At 44.4% G+C, this 13,804-nt stretch overlaps 1 protein-coding gene across 1 annotated transcript in view; it reads left to right on the forward strand.

Annotated features, from left to right (window-relative positions):
- Positions 1-12,583, forward strand: part of prkx (protein kinase X-linked) — a 68,725-nt gene extending 56,142 nt beyond the window's left edge. Inside the window, exons 7-8 of the mRNA XM_055630898.1 lie at positions 4,346-4,493; positions 6,672-12,583. Coding sequence (XP_055486873.1) covers positions 4,346-4,471 — 126 coding nt within the window. The 3' untranslated portion in view covers positions 4,472-4,493; positions 6,672-12,583. The remainder of the gene's footprint in view (positions 1-4,345; positions 4,494-6,671) is intronic.
- The last annotated feature ends 1,221 nt before the right edge of the window (positions 12,584-13,804 follow it).

Here is a 13,804-nt window from a genome sequence, read left to right on the forward strand (position 1 = left end):
TTTGTTGTCACCTTCTCCCAGCTAACAATGATCTATTCTACATTTTCCTTGATGTCATCTCTTTTGGTGTCTTGTTTTTACACCTTACCCTTCCTTCTCCCTCTCCCCTTACTCTCAGTCTGAAGGAGGGTCTCAACCCAAAACGTCACTCATTCCCTCTATCCAGAGATTCTGCCTGCCTAGATAGGTTGTCTGAGCTAGATAGGGCTTTTAAAGATAGCGGAGTTAGGGGATATGGGGAGAAGGCAGGAACGGGGTACTGATTGGGGATGATCAGCTATGATCACATTGAATGGTGGTGCTGGCTCGAAGGGCCGAATGGCCTACTCCTGCACCTATTGTCTATTGTCTCGCTGAGCTACTCCAGTATTTTGTGTCTACCTTATTGGAGACCTCGGAACTATCTTTTATTGGACTGTATCATACTTGAAGGTACTAACTCCACACAGACAAGCACCCATAGTCAGGATTCAACCCAGGTTTCTGGCACTGTAAGGCAGTAGCTCTGCCGCTATGCCACTATGCTGTCACTAATTGTTCTGAAATCCTGAAGGCCTGGCATCTGGGTTACTTAGTGGTGCAGAGTGTAAATGGGGTGAACGTTCAGGGTGAGTCAGGGCTGGGGTCCACATGTGTGGATTGAGCTGGAATGGTCTGGTGCATTGTATATGTAGTGCTTCCTTCACTGAAAACATTATCACACTGCAATGTAACATGGAGGAAACAAAATGAAGCGGAAGAATTTAGTATTAATAGTAGTTGCATCCATTATCTAGACAGTAGTAGTGACATTTGTGTAGATGTAGTCCAGTCCATCACACAGACCAGACTCCCCATCATTCTCTCAATCTACACATCACGCTGCCTCGGAATAGTAGCCAACATGATCGCTTCTGTGGCATCTGCTGAAAGCGTGCACCGCCGGACTAGGGAGCAGCTTCTTCCTTTCTGTTATCAGGCTTCTGAACGGTCCTTCCATAAGCTAGTACAATGATGGATTCACATCCGGTAGGCGGCGCGGCTCTGGCCAGCAGCGGCCTCTGCAGCCTGTCCGCGTTTTTATTATTTTTGTCTGTGTTTTTATGTAGTGTTTGTTATTTTATGTTGGGGTGTGTGTGTGGGGGGGTGGGGGTGGGGTGGGGAAACTTTTTGAATCTCTCCCTGCACTGGAGACCCGACCTTTTCTCGTCGGGTCTCAGTCGTCGTTGAGGCCGCAACGAGGAGCGGCCTCCAACAGGAAGAGACCGGGGACTCAGGTGTCGACTCACCGTTGCCGTCGCGGAGCTGGCCGAGTCCGGAGCGGTGGAGGAGCGCTGCTGCTGCTGCTGCTGATGCTGATGCTGATGCTGCTGCTGCTGCTGCTGCTGCTGCTGCTGCTGCCGGAGAGTCGGAGGCTCTCTACAGGTCTGTGGACGACGGCGCCGGGAGCCCACGGCTCCCTGGGGGGAGACCGCTTTTCGGGGCTTCTGCGGCGGCGACTTCTCCCGCCCGAGTTGCGGGGTCGAAGAGCTCCTGGAGCGGGGCCTGACACCACTGCCCCGCGCGGCTGGAATGGCCGCGGACTCTGCGAGCGCACACCGGGGGCTCCAACATCAAGACCCGGTGTGCGACCTCGCACCACCCGGCGTGGCTTTAATGGCCGCGGGACAATCGCCATCGCCAGCCGGGGGCTATGACTTTGACTCTGACATCGGGGGGGGGGAGAGTGCAGTGGAGAGAGAAGTTTATTTGGCCTTCCATCACAGCTATGTGATGGATGTTTATGTTAAATGTAATTATGTTGTATCTGGGGTCTATTTGTGTGTAATGTATGGCTGCAGAAACGGCATTTCGTTTGGACCTCCAGGGGTCCAAATGACAATTAAATTGACTCTTGACTCTCTTGACTCTTGACTCTCTTCTACACCAATGTGGACATTGGACTTTGTCCACGGAAATGCTGAGAACTGTATTCTGCACTCTTATTGTCCCCTTTGTTCTAGCCATTGTACTTGGGTTTGACTTGATTGTCTTTATGTATGGTATATCTGATCTGTTTGGATTGCAAAGCTTTTCACTGTACCTCGGTAAACGTGTCAGCGACCCCAACCCTAAATCCAAATCCTGTGCGGGACCTTATCAAAGGCTTTCTGAAAGTCCAGATGCACTACATCCACTGGCTCTCCTTAAAGTACCTTAAAGTATGATACAGTAGTGGCTTTTCCAACGTAGTGTCTTACAGCCATAGCAGAAGGTGGTGTTAGGGGGTGCCATCCTGTGTGGTATGGCTGCCCAGCCTGCAGCTTTTCATCTTTTATTTTTTATTTTTAGTTAGTTGAGTGTTTTGTTTTTAGGAGTTCTAGCCCTTTTTATGTGGGGGGGGGGGGTAGGGAGGGGGGGGGGGGAAGGGGGAAAATACTTTTCAGGGTCCCTACCTGGTCGGAGAGGCAGCTTTTCTCCGGGCTGCACCATCGACCCATCCTCACGGCCTACCAGCAGGCCTGGAGCGGCATTTCCTGAGGGGACCGCCCAGAACCTCGGCTTCTGCGGCGGCACAGCGCTGGAGCGCTATCACGTAACGGAGCGGGAGATGCCTTGCCCGGGTCGCCGCGCTGGAGCTCCGGCGAGCTGAAGACCGCTGATGAACACCGTGGAGCTGCGGGACCGTGGAGCGGCCAGCTGCGGGCGGCAGCGCTGACCTTAAACATCGCGGAGCCTAGGATCTCTCGCCGATCGCCAGTTGTGGAGCTCCATCCGGTGCTGCCTTGTTGGCTTCGGAAGCCGCGGCCTCCAGTACGGAAGCGGCTGTTCCAGGTGTCCCATGCCGCTGTGAGGATTCTCCCGACGCCAGAGCTACATCATCCGGCGTGAACGGCCTGGAACATCGGGCCTTGGTAGAGGCGGCTGCGGAGGCCTCAATAGGCCCGGCTATGGGTGAACTGGGGATGGGGACTGGACATTGTGCCTTCCCCCACAGTGGGAACCATTGTGGGGGGATGTTTTTATTGGACTGTATCATACTTTAAGGTTCTAACTCCACACAGACAAGCACCCATAGTCAGGATTGAACCCAGGTTTCTGGCACTGTAAGGCAGTAGCTCTGCCGCTATGCCACTATGCTGTCACTAATTGTTCTGAAATCCTGAAGGCCTGGCATCTGGGTTACTTAGTGGTACAGAGTGTAAATGGGGTGATGCTAAATACATTTCGTTGTCTCTGTACTGTACACTGACAATGACAATTAAAATTGAATCAGAATCTGAATCTGATCTTATGTTTATTGTTAAATCTCTTTAATGTTATGTCTAATCTTTATCTGTGTGCTGCATGGCAAGACACATTTCACTACACCATTTGGTGTACATGACAATAAATGTCCTTTTGTCCTTTGTTCTTCCATTTTACTTGCCACATCCTCAAAATATTAGAAGATTAGTCAAGCAGGATTTCCCCTTCATAAATCCATGCTGTCTTGAACCAATCCTTTACTGCTATCCAAATGTGCCGTTCTTACTTCTTTAATGGTTAAGAAATAAATTAAAACAAATTGTAGACAAACTGCAGATACTGGAACCTTGAGCAAAACACAGTTTTGTGAAGCGAATTGTGAATGCAGCCCAAACTATCGCACAAACTAACTTCCCTTCTATTGACACCATTTATACCTCACCCAGCCTCAGCAAGGCCAGTAGCATAATCAAGGACAACTCGCACCCTGGCCACTCCCTCTTCTCCCCTCTCCCATCAGGCAAAAGGTGAAAACGCACACCTCCAGATTCAGGGACCGTTTCTTCCCAGCTGTTATCAGGCAACTGAATCATCCTACCACAACCAGAGAGCAGTGCTGAACTACTATCTACCGCTTTGGTGACCCTCGGACTATCCTTGATCGGACTTTGCTGGCTTTACCTTGCACTAAACGTTATTCTCTTATCATGTATCTATACACTAAATGGCTCGATTGTAATCATGTATAGCACGCAACAAAAGCTATTCACTATCTCAATAAAAGTGACAATAAACTAGACTGAAACTGAAGTGCTGGAGGGCCTCAACAGGTGAGTCAGGGAATGGATAGATGATACACAAAAATGCTGGAGAAACTCAGCGGGTGCAGCAGCATCTATGGAGCGAAGGATACCTATTTCCCTTGCTCCATAGATGTTGCTGCACCCGCTGAGTTTCTCCAGCATTTTTGTGTACCTTCGATTTTCCAGCATCTGCAGTTCCATCTTGAACACAATGGATAGATGATGTTGTGACCCTTCGGAATTGAGAAAAGATCCTGTGCTGAGATCGCCTGCAAGAGTCTAAAAATCTAAATATCCAACGTGATTTTTCTAAAGGGGTCAATTTTCTGTTTCAGCCACCAATTATACCGAAACTCTCTCATGATGGGGATACTTCAAATTTCGAGACCTACCCGGAAAATGAGTGGAAAAAAATTCCTCCTGTGCCTCCCAAAGATCTGGAAATTTTCAAGACCTTTTGATCATGTTGCTGTACAAGCTAAAGTGAGTTTCTCTCGTGAATAGTGACAGCCTGCAGAAATATTTCAGTTGAGTCGTTACTTAAAAGCACAGAGTGAAATTTGTGTTTGAGACCATTGTTTTCCATTTCCATTTCAATTTGATGATGTGAAAGGTTTTCACTGCAGATTTGCCTTTCAAGTTCGCATGACACATAGTTGCCCCATCTTAAAATCTATCGGGTGTCTAGGTAGATATAACATATTAAAATCTATCGGGTGTCAAGATAGATATATAACATAAGCTATTTGGAAACAACACTATCTTTTGTTCTGAGCATATTAGGAAAAAATTCAATGCGTGGTGTAAAAAACCTGGATTTGTTCTCTTTCGAACCGAGGTTGCCATGGCCTTTGCTAGAGGTAATTAAAATCACTAACTATAGATTAGGGGGATAGATGGAAAAATCAAGAAGATGTGAGCATCGAATGAAGACTGGGCTGGCACAGTGGCACAGCACTAGATTTGCTGCCTTACAGCGCCAGAGATCCTGACTGCGAGTGCTGTCTGTGCGTAGTTTATACGTTCTCCCTGTGACCGTGTGGGTTTTCTCCGGGTTCTCTGGTTTCCCCCCACACACAATAAAGACATACAGGTTTGTAGATTAATTGCCTTTGGTACAATTATAAAACGTCCCTAGAGTGTGGGATAGTGCTAGTCCAGGGGTAAGGAACCTTTTCATGTTGGAATGCCGCATTAAGTTAGCTGTAATCTAATAAGGCCGCATCCAAGAAACTTCAATTAGATATACTTCAAAATGTACATTATTTTGTTAAAATAGCCCTCACGACTTACTAATGTTTTAATTGTGGCTGTCAGTCGGGGAGGGTTAATTTCGTTGAATCTTCTTTTACTCTTTGGTATTTTACATACGTTCATTTTAAGATTAAAATTAAAATAATAAAAGACGAACAAAAACATATTAATAAAAATAAAAGGATTTGTTCTACAAAATTTGGATTCGTTCAAATGGCCGCACTTAATGGCCTAGAAGGCCGCAGGTTCCCCACCTCTGTGCTAATGTAAGGAGTGATCGCTGGTGATTGCCGACTCACTGGACTGAAGTGCCTGTTTCCGTGCTGCATCTCTAAGGTCTAAAGTATGAGAACAAAGTGACAGAAAAACATTTTATCCAGAGAGTGATTAGGGTCTGAAATATTCTGCCTGGGCGACAGTGGAAGCCAATTCAGTTGTAATACTCAGAGGGGAACTAGATAAATATTTGAAAAGAAATTTGCATGGAATGAAAGGGTATGAATCATGTGCAGGCAGATGAGATTAGTTTAGCTTGGCGTCATGTTTGGCACAGACATTGTGGGCTAAAGGGTCTGTTCCTGTGTTGTACTCTTCTATGTTTTACATTGCAGGGCTACAGGGAGAGAGCAAGGTAGCAGGGAGTGGGCAGAGCAGCTAACGGATAGACACAGAATACTGGAGTAACTCAGCGAGTCAGGCAGCATCTCTGGAGAAAAGGAAAAGATGACATCGGGTCAAAACCCTTCTTCAGACTGGGAGTCAGGGGGCAGGGAAACTAGAGGTAGCAGTGAGAGAGGGGTTGAAGAACTCTAGTCGAACTTCTTCAAAGTAGGCATACCTTGTGGAGATTTTGCAGTGGAGCAGATAAATGTGTGGGAAGGAACTGCAGATGCTGGTTTACACCCAAGATGGACAGAGGCAATGCAGCGTTAATAGGCGGAATAGAGTGGATGTGGAGAGGATGTGGGAGAGTCTAGGACCTAAATTAAAGGACGTACCTTAAGAAAGGAGATGAGGATTAATTTTTTTTAGTCAGAGGGTGGCAAATCTGTAGAATTCTTTGCCACAGACAACTGTGGAGGCCAAAGTCAATGGATATTTTTATGGCAGAGATTGATTGATTCTTGACTAGTACAGGTGTCAGGGTTTATGTGGAGAATGGGGTTGGGAGGAATAGATAGATCTGTCATGATTGAATGGCGGAGTAGACTTGATGGGCCGAATGGCCTAATTCTGCTCCTAGAACCTATGACCTTATGAAGTGGTCTCCTGTCCTGTAGCCATTCTGGATGAGGTTTAATTAGAAAAGGCAGTCTGTCAAAAAACCTTAAGCTTCATTCCTGTAACCAAATAACATTGGTCATTTCAAGAATCTTGTGTTAAGCATGTGTTTCTGCGTTTCCTTAGTTATAGATGATGTCTTCTTCATTGCTGAGGACTGAGTCGAAGTGTGACCAAGATGAATGTCCTTGGAAGAAGGAACAGGCAGCAAATTGCACATTTGTTTCTTCCACGTGGCCGCCCGTCTGGTGATCTTGTACAAATCAGCACATTGAAAGGTTCCAGACGCAAACATGGTTCCACTTCGAAACCCATCAGTCTGAAATGACTGAAAGGTGCATACTGAAGATTGGAAGTCTAAACTGGATTTTTTTAAACATAGAATATAATATAGATTATGTACAAAATAAATCTGAATTCTTATGGTAATTATTTTATTGCATGTCCATAATGACACCTGTTTTTAATTGAATTCTTGTATTTCTTCTTAGAAAGTGACTGATCCGGATCCTACATTATTGTAAAGTTGCCTTGATTTTAAAAAAAAAGCACAAGTACTTCCCTGCAATGATTTATTTTTTAAATAACTGTTTATATAGGTGTAAAGTTAGGGTCGTATCATTTTGTAAATACATAAATCCAAAAGGATGCACTATGCAAATATAATTGTCTTTAAGTTTTCAATCAGGATATGGTTTTAAGAATATATGTATATTGCTTTTGTTTAAAGGGATCATCCAAAATACCAGCATCTTGCCATTTTTTTTTTGTCTGTGTTTGCTGTCATACAGCAAAATGTTCTGGAGTTATCACTCATCAAAGGAGCTCCCATCTATTAATGTTTTCACACTCCACCAATTGTAAATTATTTTCTCATTCAAAATCGGGTGTGCTATTGCAGTGTTTATGTACAGCTGCAATGGCAAAGAAGCTTTCTGCTGCCTTGTGTTTCCTTCAGCGTTAAATGGAAGGGTGGGTCGGTGAAATAGAAAATGATTTGAAGGATTTACTTCTAAAACTGCACATTTTTCTCCTACAGATGTACAACCTGTACATTTTATGCCCTTGGACAATCTTTCTTGCATGTATACAACTTCAAACTTTAAATACAGTCATGTGAGGATGAATTAGGTTGAGGTGAGCATGTGTTTTTGAACATGTATAGATCATAAATCAGTAAGCCCCTCTGAAACAAGCAAAATATTTCTCGCACCAATATATCAGGATTCTTTTTTTTTGAATGAGAAGAACCACTAATAAGAAATGTCTTTGCAATTGTATTGACATGATGTTTGAATGTATTGAACAGCTGGTTGAATTAAATGAAGGACACTCAGTGTGGCACTGAATTGAGGACACATCTGATCAGTCTTGTTTGTTGGGCGGCACGGCAACGCAGTGGTAGAGCTACTGCCTTGCAGTGCCAGAGACCCTGGTCTGATCCTGACTACGGGCACTTGTCTGAACAGAGTTTGTACGTTCTCTCCGTGACCTGCGTGGGTTTTCTCCGAGATCTTTGGTTTGTAGGTTAATTGGCTTGGTGTAAATGTAAATTGTGTGTTCAGCATTTTGTTAACGTGCGGCAATCTCTGGTCAGTGTCACTCGGTGCCTCTCGGTGCACTGTATCTCTAAAACTAAAACTGCAAAACTATATAATATTCAATTTCTCTGGCTTCCAATGCCTGAATATTTTGCGTCGCTACCCCTTTAACATCTCAAACAAGAAACAAACTGAGTCCGTTCCTCCACCTGTGCCAGTCCTTTATTTTTGTTGAAGCATGCTGACCTAATAAATCTATTTGCCCAGCAGGTCAACATGCTCCGTTTAATGCCCTTCGAGTGGCCTAGCTCAGCAGAAAAAAAAATGTATGTGGAATGCCTTAGCTGTGTCATTCTGCAGCACGCCCAGTTGGTGCGCATCACACTTGTTGCCTTATTTTACTAAGAGTACCCTTTGGATGTTTTCACTGCACAATTGTCTCCCTCAGGATCAATGGCCATTAATCCCTCTCCTTTGATAAGTGGCTTATTTGCTGAATTTTGTAGTCGTACTGCTGAATGCATTTTATCCAGCTCTCTTGTCTTTTGATGAAATCGACTAAATATTTGCCGACAGGTGAGAAAATATGGAAAGAACTTCAAACTGAAATTGTTACTTTTCAAAGACAATTGATTAAATATCGTGTACTGCACGATTGCCAACCCTTAGTGTTGAATATTTTTCAGTATTAAGGTTTTCCGCCGGTCTGCATTTTTGCTGACTACCTTTTAACTGGTATTTTCTTAATATTGCTGTATATATGCACTGTCTAATTTCTGTTGTATGACAAAATAACGTAGATACCTGGTAGATTTTAGCTACTGGATACTGTGTAAAATTTGTAAAGAGGCAACTCTACTGTTAACAGGGATATATTGTACAATAGGTTTACAGATCTCCACATTTTTAATGATGGTCGTGACATTTAATTGTCAAAGCACAGCCTAATTATCTGCAAAGAAAGGCAAAAAAACATTAAACCTGCATAGGAAATGGAGGGTTTTTTCTTTGATGAAAGACTGCTAATAACCTCCTCTGAATACACTGATCTTTCAAGTTTTAAATCACAAAATGGATTGCCACCCAGTTTAAATAATGTAGTGTTTACAATGTAATCTGTATTGTACAAATGCTTATCATTGGAAGCTATCGTTCACCATTGTGTTTGCACCAGTTTACAGATATAAATGCAAATCCAATGGATGGATAGTAATTGTAGCAGTGTGTTGACAATGCTTCATTCACTTTTATATTTATTTTCCTCAGTCCAAAAGCTTCCCATCAAATCGGACACTTTAACAACCCACGGGTAAAGTAAAAAAAGTCCATTCAGAAGCTTGGCTTGTGTAACCATTGGAAAATTAGACAGGGACCTGTTGATGTGTGACTTGGTCACGTAGGTGTCGGGTGCTGCCAGTTAATATGACTGTTTCAATCCCATGGAGATGGATCAAAGTTGCAGCTTTTTGTACAAATGGCTTCTCTTGATTTTCCATTGAGGTAAACATGGCCAGCCTGCAGAGTTTTGTACGCCTTTTAATCTATTTTCAATAACGTCCCCATACACGAGTGGTTACAGTGTACACTTTAATGCAGTCATTTACAGGACATTTTGATCATAAGATGTGTGATACAAACTTAGGGACTCCTCTACTCCAGTATCAGTAACCTTGTAACTTATTGTCCATTGTCCAGTTGCTGGGCTGATAAAGTGCACGAGCACTAGAAAATACTAAAAAGCACTGGGCCACAGCCCATTCAGTATGAACATCTATTTTCATAAGTTATAGGAGCAGAGTTAGGCCATTGGGCCTATCATCCACTCCGCCATTCAATCATGGCTGATCTATCTCTCCCTCGCAACCCCATTCTCCTGCCTTCTCCCCATAGCCCTTATTAATCAACACTAACCCCCTATACCTGCACTAATCTATGCTCCCTTCGTCTATTGCGCCAGTTCCCCATACCACTCAAGTCCTCAATATGTTGAATGTCTCTGTCTCCACCTCAAATATCTAATGATCTGGCCTCATCCAATCTCAGGCAGAGAATTCCAGAGATTCGCCCCATCAGTTTTTAATGCCCTTTCACGTTTTATCTTTTTTATATAATTATGCATGACTCTCCATTAGTAGAAACATGCTCAGCATCAAGGATACTCCAAAGATATCAAGGATCTTGACAGTACAAAGATCCTTGATATCTTCGGACTATCCTAGATCGGACTTTACTGGCCTTACCTTGCACTAAATGTTATTCCCTTGTGTATCTATGCACTGTAAATGGCTCGATTGTAATCACGCAGTGTCTTTCTGCTGACTGGCTAGCAAGCAACACAAGCTTTTCACTGTACCTAAGTACACGTGACAATAAATTAAACCCAATGGCCCGTATTCTACTAATTGCAAAGTTAGACTTTCCTTAAACTCACCTTAAACCTGCTGCTCGATCTAACTAAACCCGACACTCGGTTTAAGAAAAATTTGGTATTCTGGTAGCGAGGTTTAGTTCGACTAGAGTCTAAGGCGAGTCTAACTTTAGACTTTGGTTTTAGCTGAGTTTAAAGTTAGACCGCATTTTAGTTGCCATGGTGACGATGTCTGCTTGTACTGCGCATGTGCCATGCAATAGCAGAAGCTCGAGCAGACGACAACTTCAACATGGCTGACAAAAAGAAACAGCGGAAAGGAAACTGGGACGCCAGCGAGAAAGACGTTACTAGCCGATAAAATGTCAATTATCGAGGAAAAAAAGGGGCAATTTCCAGGCAACAATTGAAAAGAACAAGGCATGGGATGCGATTTATTCTCAATTCCAGTCTCGGTTTGGCAGCCGCAGAGATCTTTGTGACCTTCGTGAGCAATGAACGAGAATGAAGTTGCAAGCGAAGGTAGAGTGGCCTTCTCACAAGATGAGTGGAGGCCCACCGTCTCCCAACCCATCACCCATGTGTATGCTTATCAGGGATCTGATCCCCCACGATGTCTTACAGATCAGAAATCCATTCGATGATGATGCGGACAGTTCACAGCAAAATGAGGAGGCTGTGACAGTTTTGGAGTTCCTGGCCTGTGAATCGATACCTTTTCAAGAATGCATCATCGTCGTACTTAAAAAAAGGATTAGCGTAGTCAGCGACATGGTTCTCCAGTCTCCCAGCTTGTAAGGCAATCCTTTCAATCTCATCAAATCATTCTGCTCTCCGCAGTGCTTCCCGCTCGTCTGTGATTTTTTTTCTCTCCGTAGCGAGCTTAAGCCTTCCTTAAACCTGCCCCTGGCTGAGTCTAAATTTTGCGGCAAGTTAGACCCTAGTCTAAGGTCAGTCTAAGCTTTGGCGATTAGTAGAAAGACAATTTAGACTTTAGTCTAAATATCAGGGATTTAAACCCGCCATCGAGTCTAAATTGCAGAGTTAAAACCTGCTGTTGGGTTTAAAAACATTAGTAGAATATGTGCCTTTGGGTTTTATGTTTTTGAATAAGATCTCCCCTCTTAAACTCCAAGTAGTTCAGGCACAAACAGTCCAGCCTCTGATCCTTAGGCCACTCCAGTAAATAACAGGAATTAATGTGGTGAATCTCCTTCTCGATTGGCTCCAATGCTCCAGTATCCTTTTATTTTAGATAAAGGGACCAAAACTGTTAAGAGAAGACTTTTATAATTCAAAACGCCACCTTAGTAGCAGGCTGAATTCATTTGATGAACACTCTTTATTTACCCCCCGTTATATCGTGTGATATCGTGCTAGACCACGACCACTTCACTCTGGTTACATCTTGCGTCAAGTCGCCCCGTGAGAAAGCGCTTTAAAGTTTCCCCAATCTAGCTCAACCTGCGATTATTACTCTGCAAACTGGCTCTGTTTCCATCTGCACGGAAATACAAACATTGGGAGTTCTAATACTCCCTTTTGGGGGTTGGCCATTGGACCTGCCAATTCAACCATTCTAGCTGCTAGAGCCAATGGCAGCTGGGGTCAAGTGACAGTACGTGTGAATCTTTCAAGAATTTATTAACAAGCTGCATGAATTTAACCTCCATTTTAGCAGATGTGATTTTCCTTTCGCTCTCTGGGTCCAGTCCACGTTCTGGAAGCTAGATTCAATCCCTTGTGATCTGAGATTAATTTGAATAGTACAAATATCCAATTTATCCTAGTTCTTCGTTGTCAGATACTTGAAACGTTGTTGCTGACATCAAAAACTTGAAGCAGTGTTTGATAAATCAGTGTTGGCTCATTCTCCTGGATTATCACTTTAAACAACCATCTATAATGTACACACTAAGGTCAGCATTATTCAGTGTGAGTTGAGTTGATCACCACTATTGTCTCTTTGATCAGGTTTTTTGAAACCACTAATTATGTGAACCTTTTGTCAATTTTTCTACATTGTACAGTCATTGATGTATTCTTTCAGCTGCTGCAGTACAGCTAAAAAGCTATGCTTGTCTTCTGGATTGTTATTTTTGCAACACCTAATAAACCAGCTTTCTTTATTCTGTGTCTTTATTTTGAAGTTGCTCGGAAATGTTATTTTAGACTAGGAGATGCAGCGCAGAAACAGGCCCATATACAAGTCAAGTCAAGTTTTATTCGTTACTTGCACATAAAGTGCAGTGAAATGAATTTGCCAGCAGCGGTACATTAAAAAAAGAACACACAATACGCAATCCAAAAAAATTAACACAAACATCCATCACAGCATTCATCACTGTAGTTGAAGGCACAAAGTTTGGTCAGTCCTCCTCCATTTTCCGGAACCACAACCCTGTACAGTCGCCACTGCGGGTGTCCAGATGTACAGACAAGGTAGGTCCAGCTAGGTCCCACCGGAGACCGCAGCTTCAAGATGGTGTAGACCGCAGGCCGGTGGTCGAAGATCTTAGGTCCCAGCAGCCAGAAGCACCGCAGACCGCAGGGCCGGTGGTCGGAGTTCCTCTCTAGGGATTCCCGGCGAGGGACCCCGCTCTGGATGGTAAGTCCCCGAAGTAGGCCGCTGACTGGCGGTTGGAGCTCGTTTCCTCCGGGATCTCCAATGAGGGATCCCAGGCACCGGATGCTGTGCCAGCTGGAGCTCCGCAGACCGCGGCTGAAGCCCCGGGCGCGTCTCGGGGAAAGGCCGCACCGATCCTCTGCGTTAGGCCACGGGGGAGGTGACATGGAAAAAGTCGCCTCTCCGTGGAGGAGGCGACCAAAGCGGTTTCCCCCCCCCTCCCCCCCCTCCCCACACCACCCCCCACACAAGACACACAGAGAAACATTAAAAACACACATTGAGACGCACTTAAAAAACCCCAAAATAAAGTAGAAAAAACTAACAGGCGGCTGGCAGGGCTGTCAGCTCGCAGCGCTCCCACCCACCTAGGAGCACTGTGCTACACACGAGACAATTTACAATTAACCGACAAACCTGTACGTCTTTGGAGTGTGGTAAGAAACTAGCACCCGGAGAAAAATCATGCAGTCGCTGGGACAACGTACCAACTCCATACTGACATCACCTGTAGTCAGGATCGAACCTGGGTCTCCGGTGCTGTAAGGCAGCAGCTCTACCCCTACGCCATTGTGCCGTCCCTGAAGTAGGGTTGTGTATTACTTTCACACACCTTTTCTGTGGCATACTCTTCTTGCGTTGGGCGTGCACAGCCTAAAGTTGTCGGACAACTTGTTCTATTTGGTCTTAGTTGATTGTGCAGGCTGGGTTGATTGCATTTGTC

The sequence above is a fragment of the Leucoraja erinacea genome, unplaced genomic scaffold (assembly GCF_028641065.1).
Source record: "Leucoraja erinacea ecotype New England unplaced genomic scaffold, Leri_hhj_1 Leri_56S, whole genome shotgun sequence".
NCBI lineage: Eukaryota > Metazoa > Chordata > Chondrichthyes > Rajiformes > Rajidae > Leucoraja > Leucoraja erinaceus.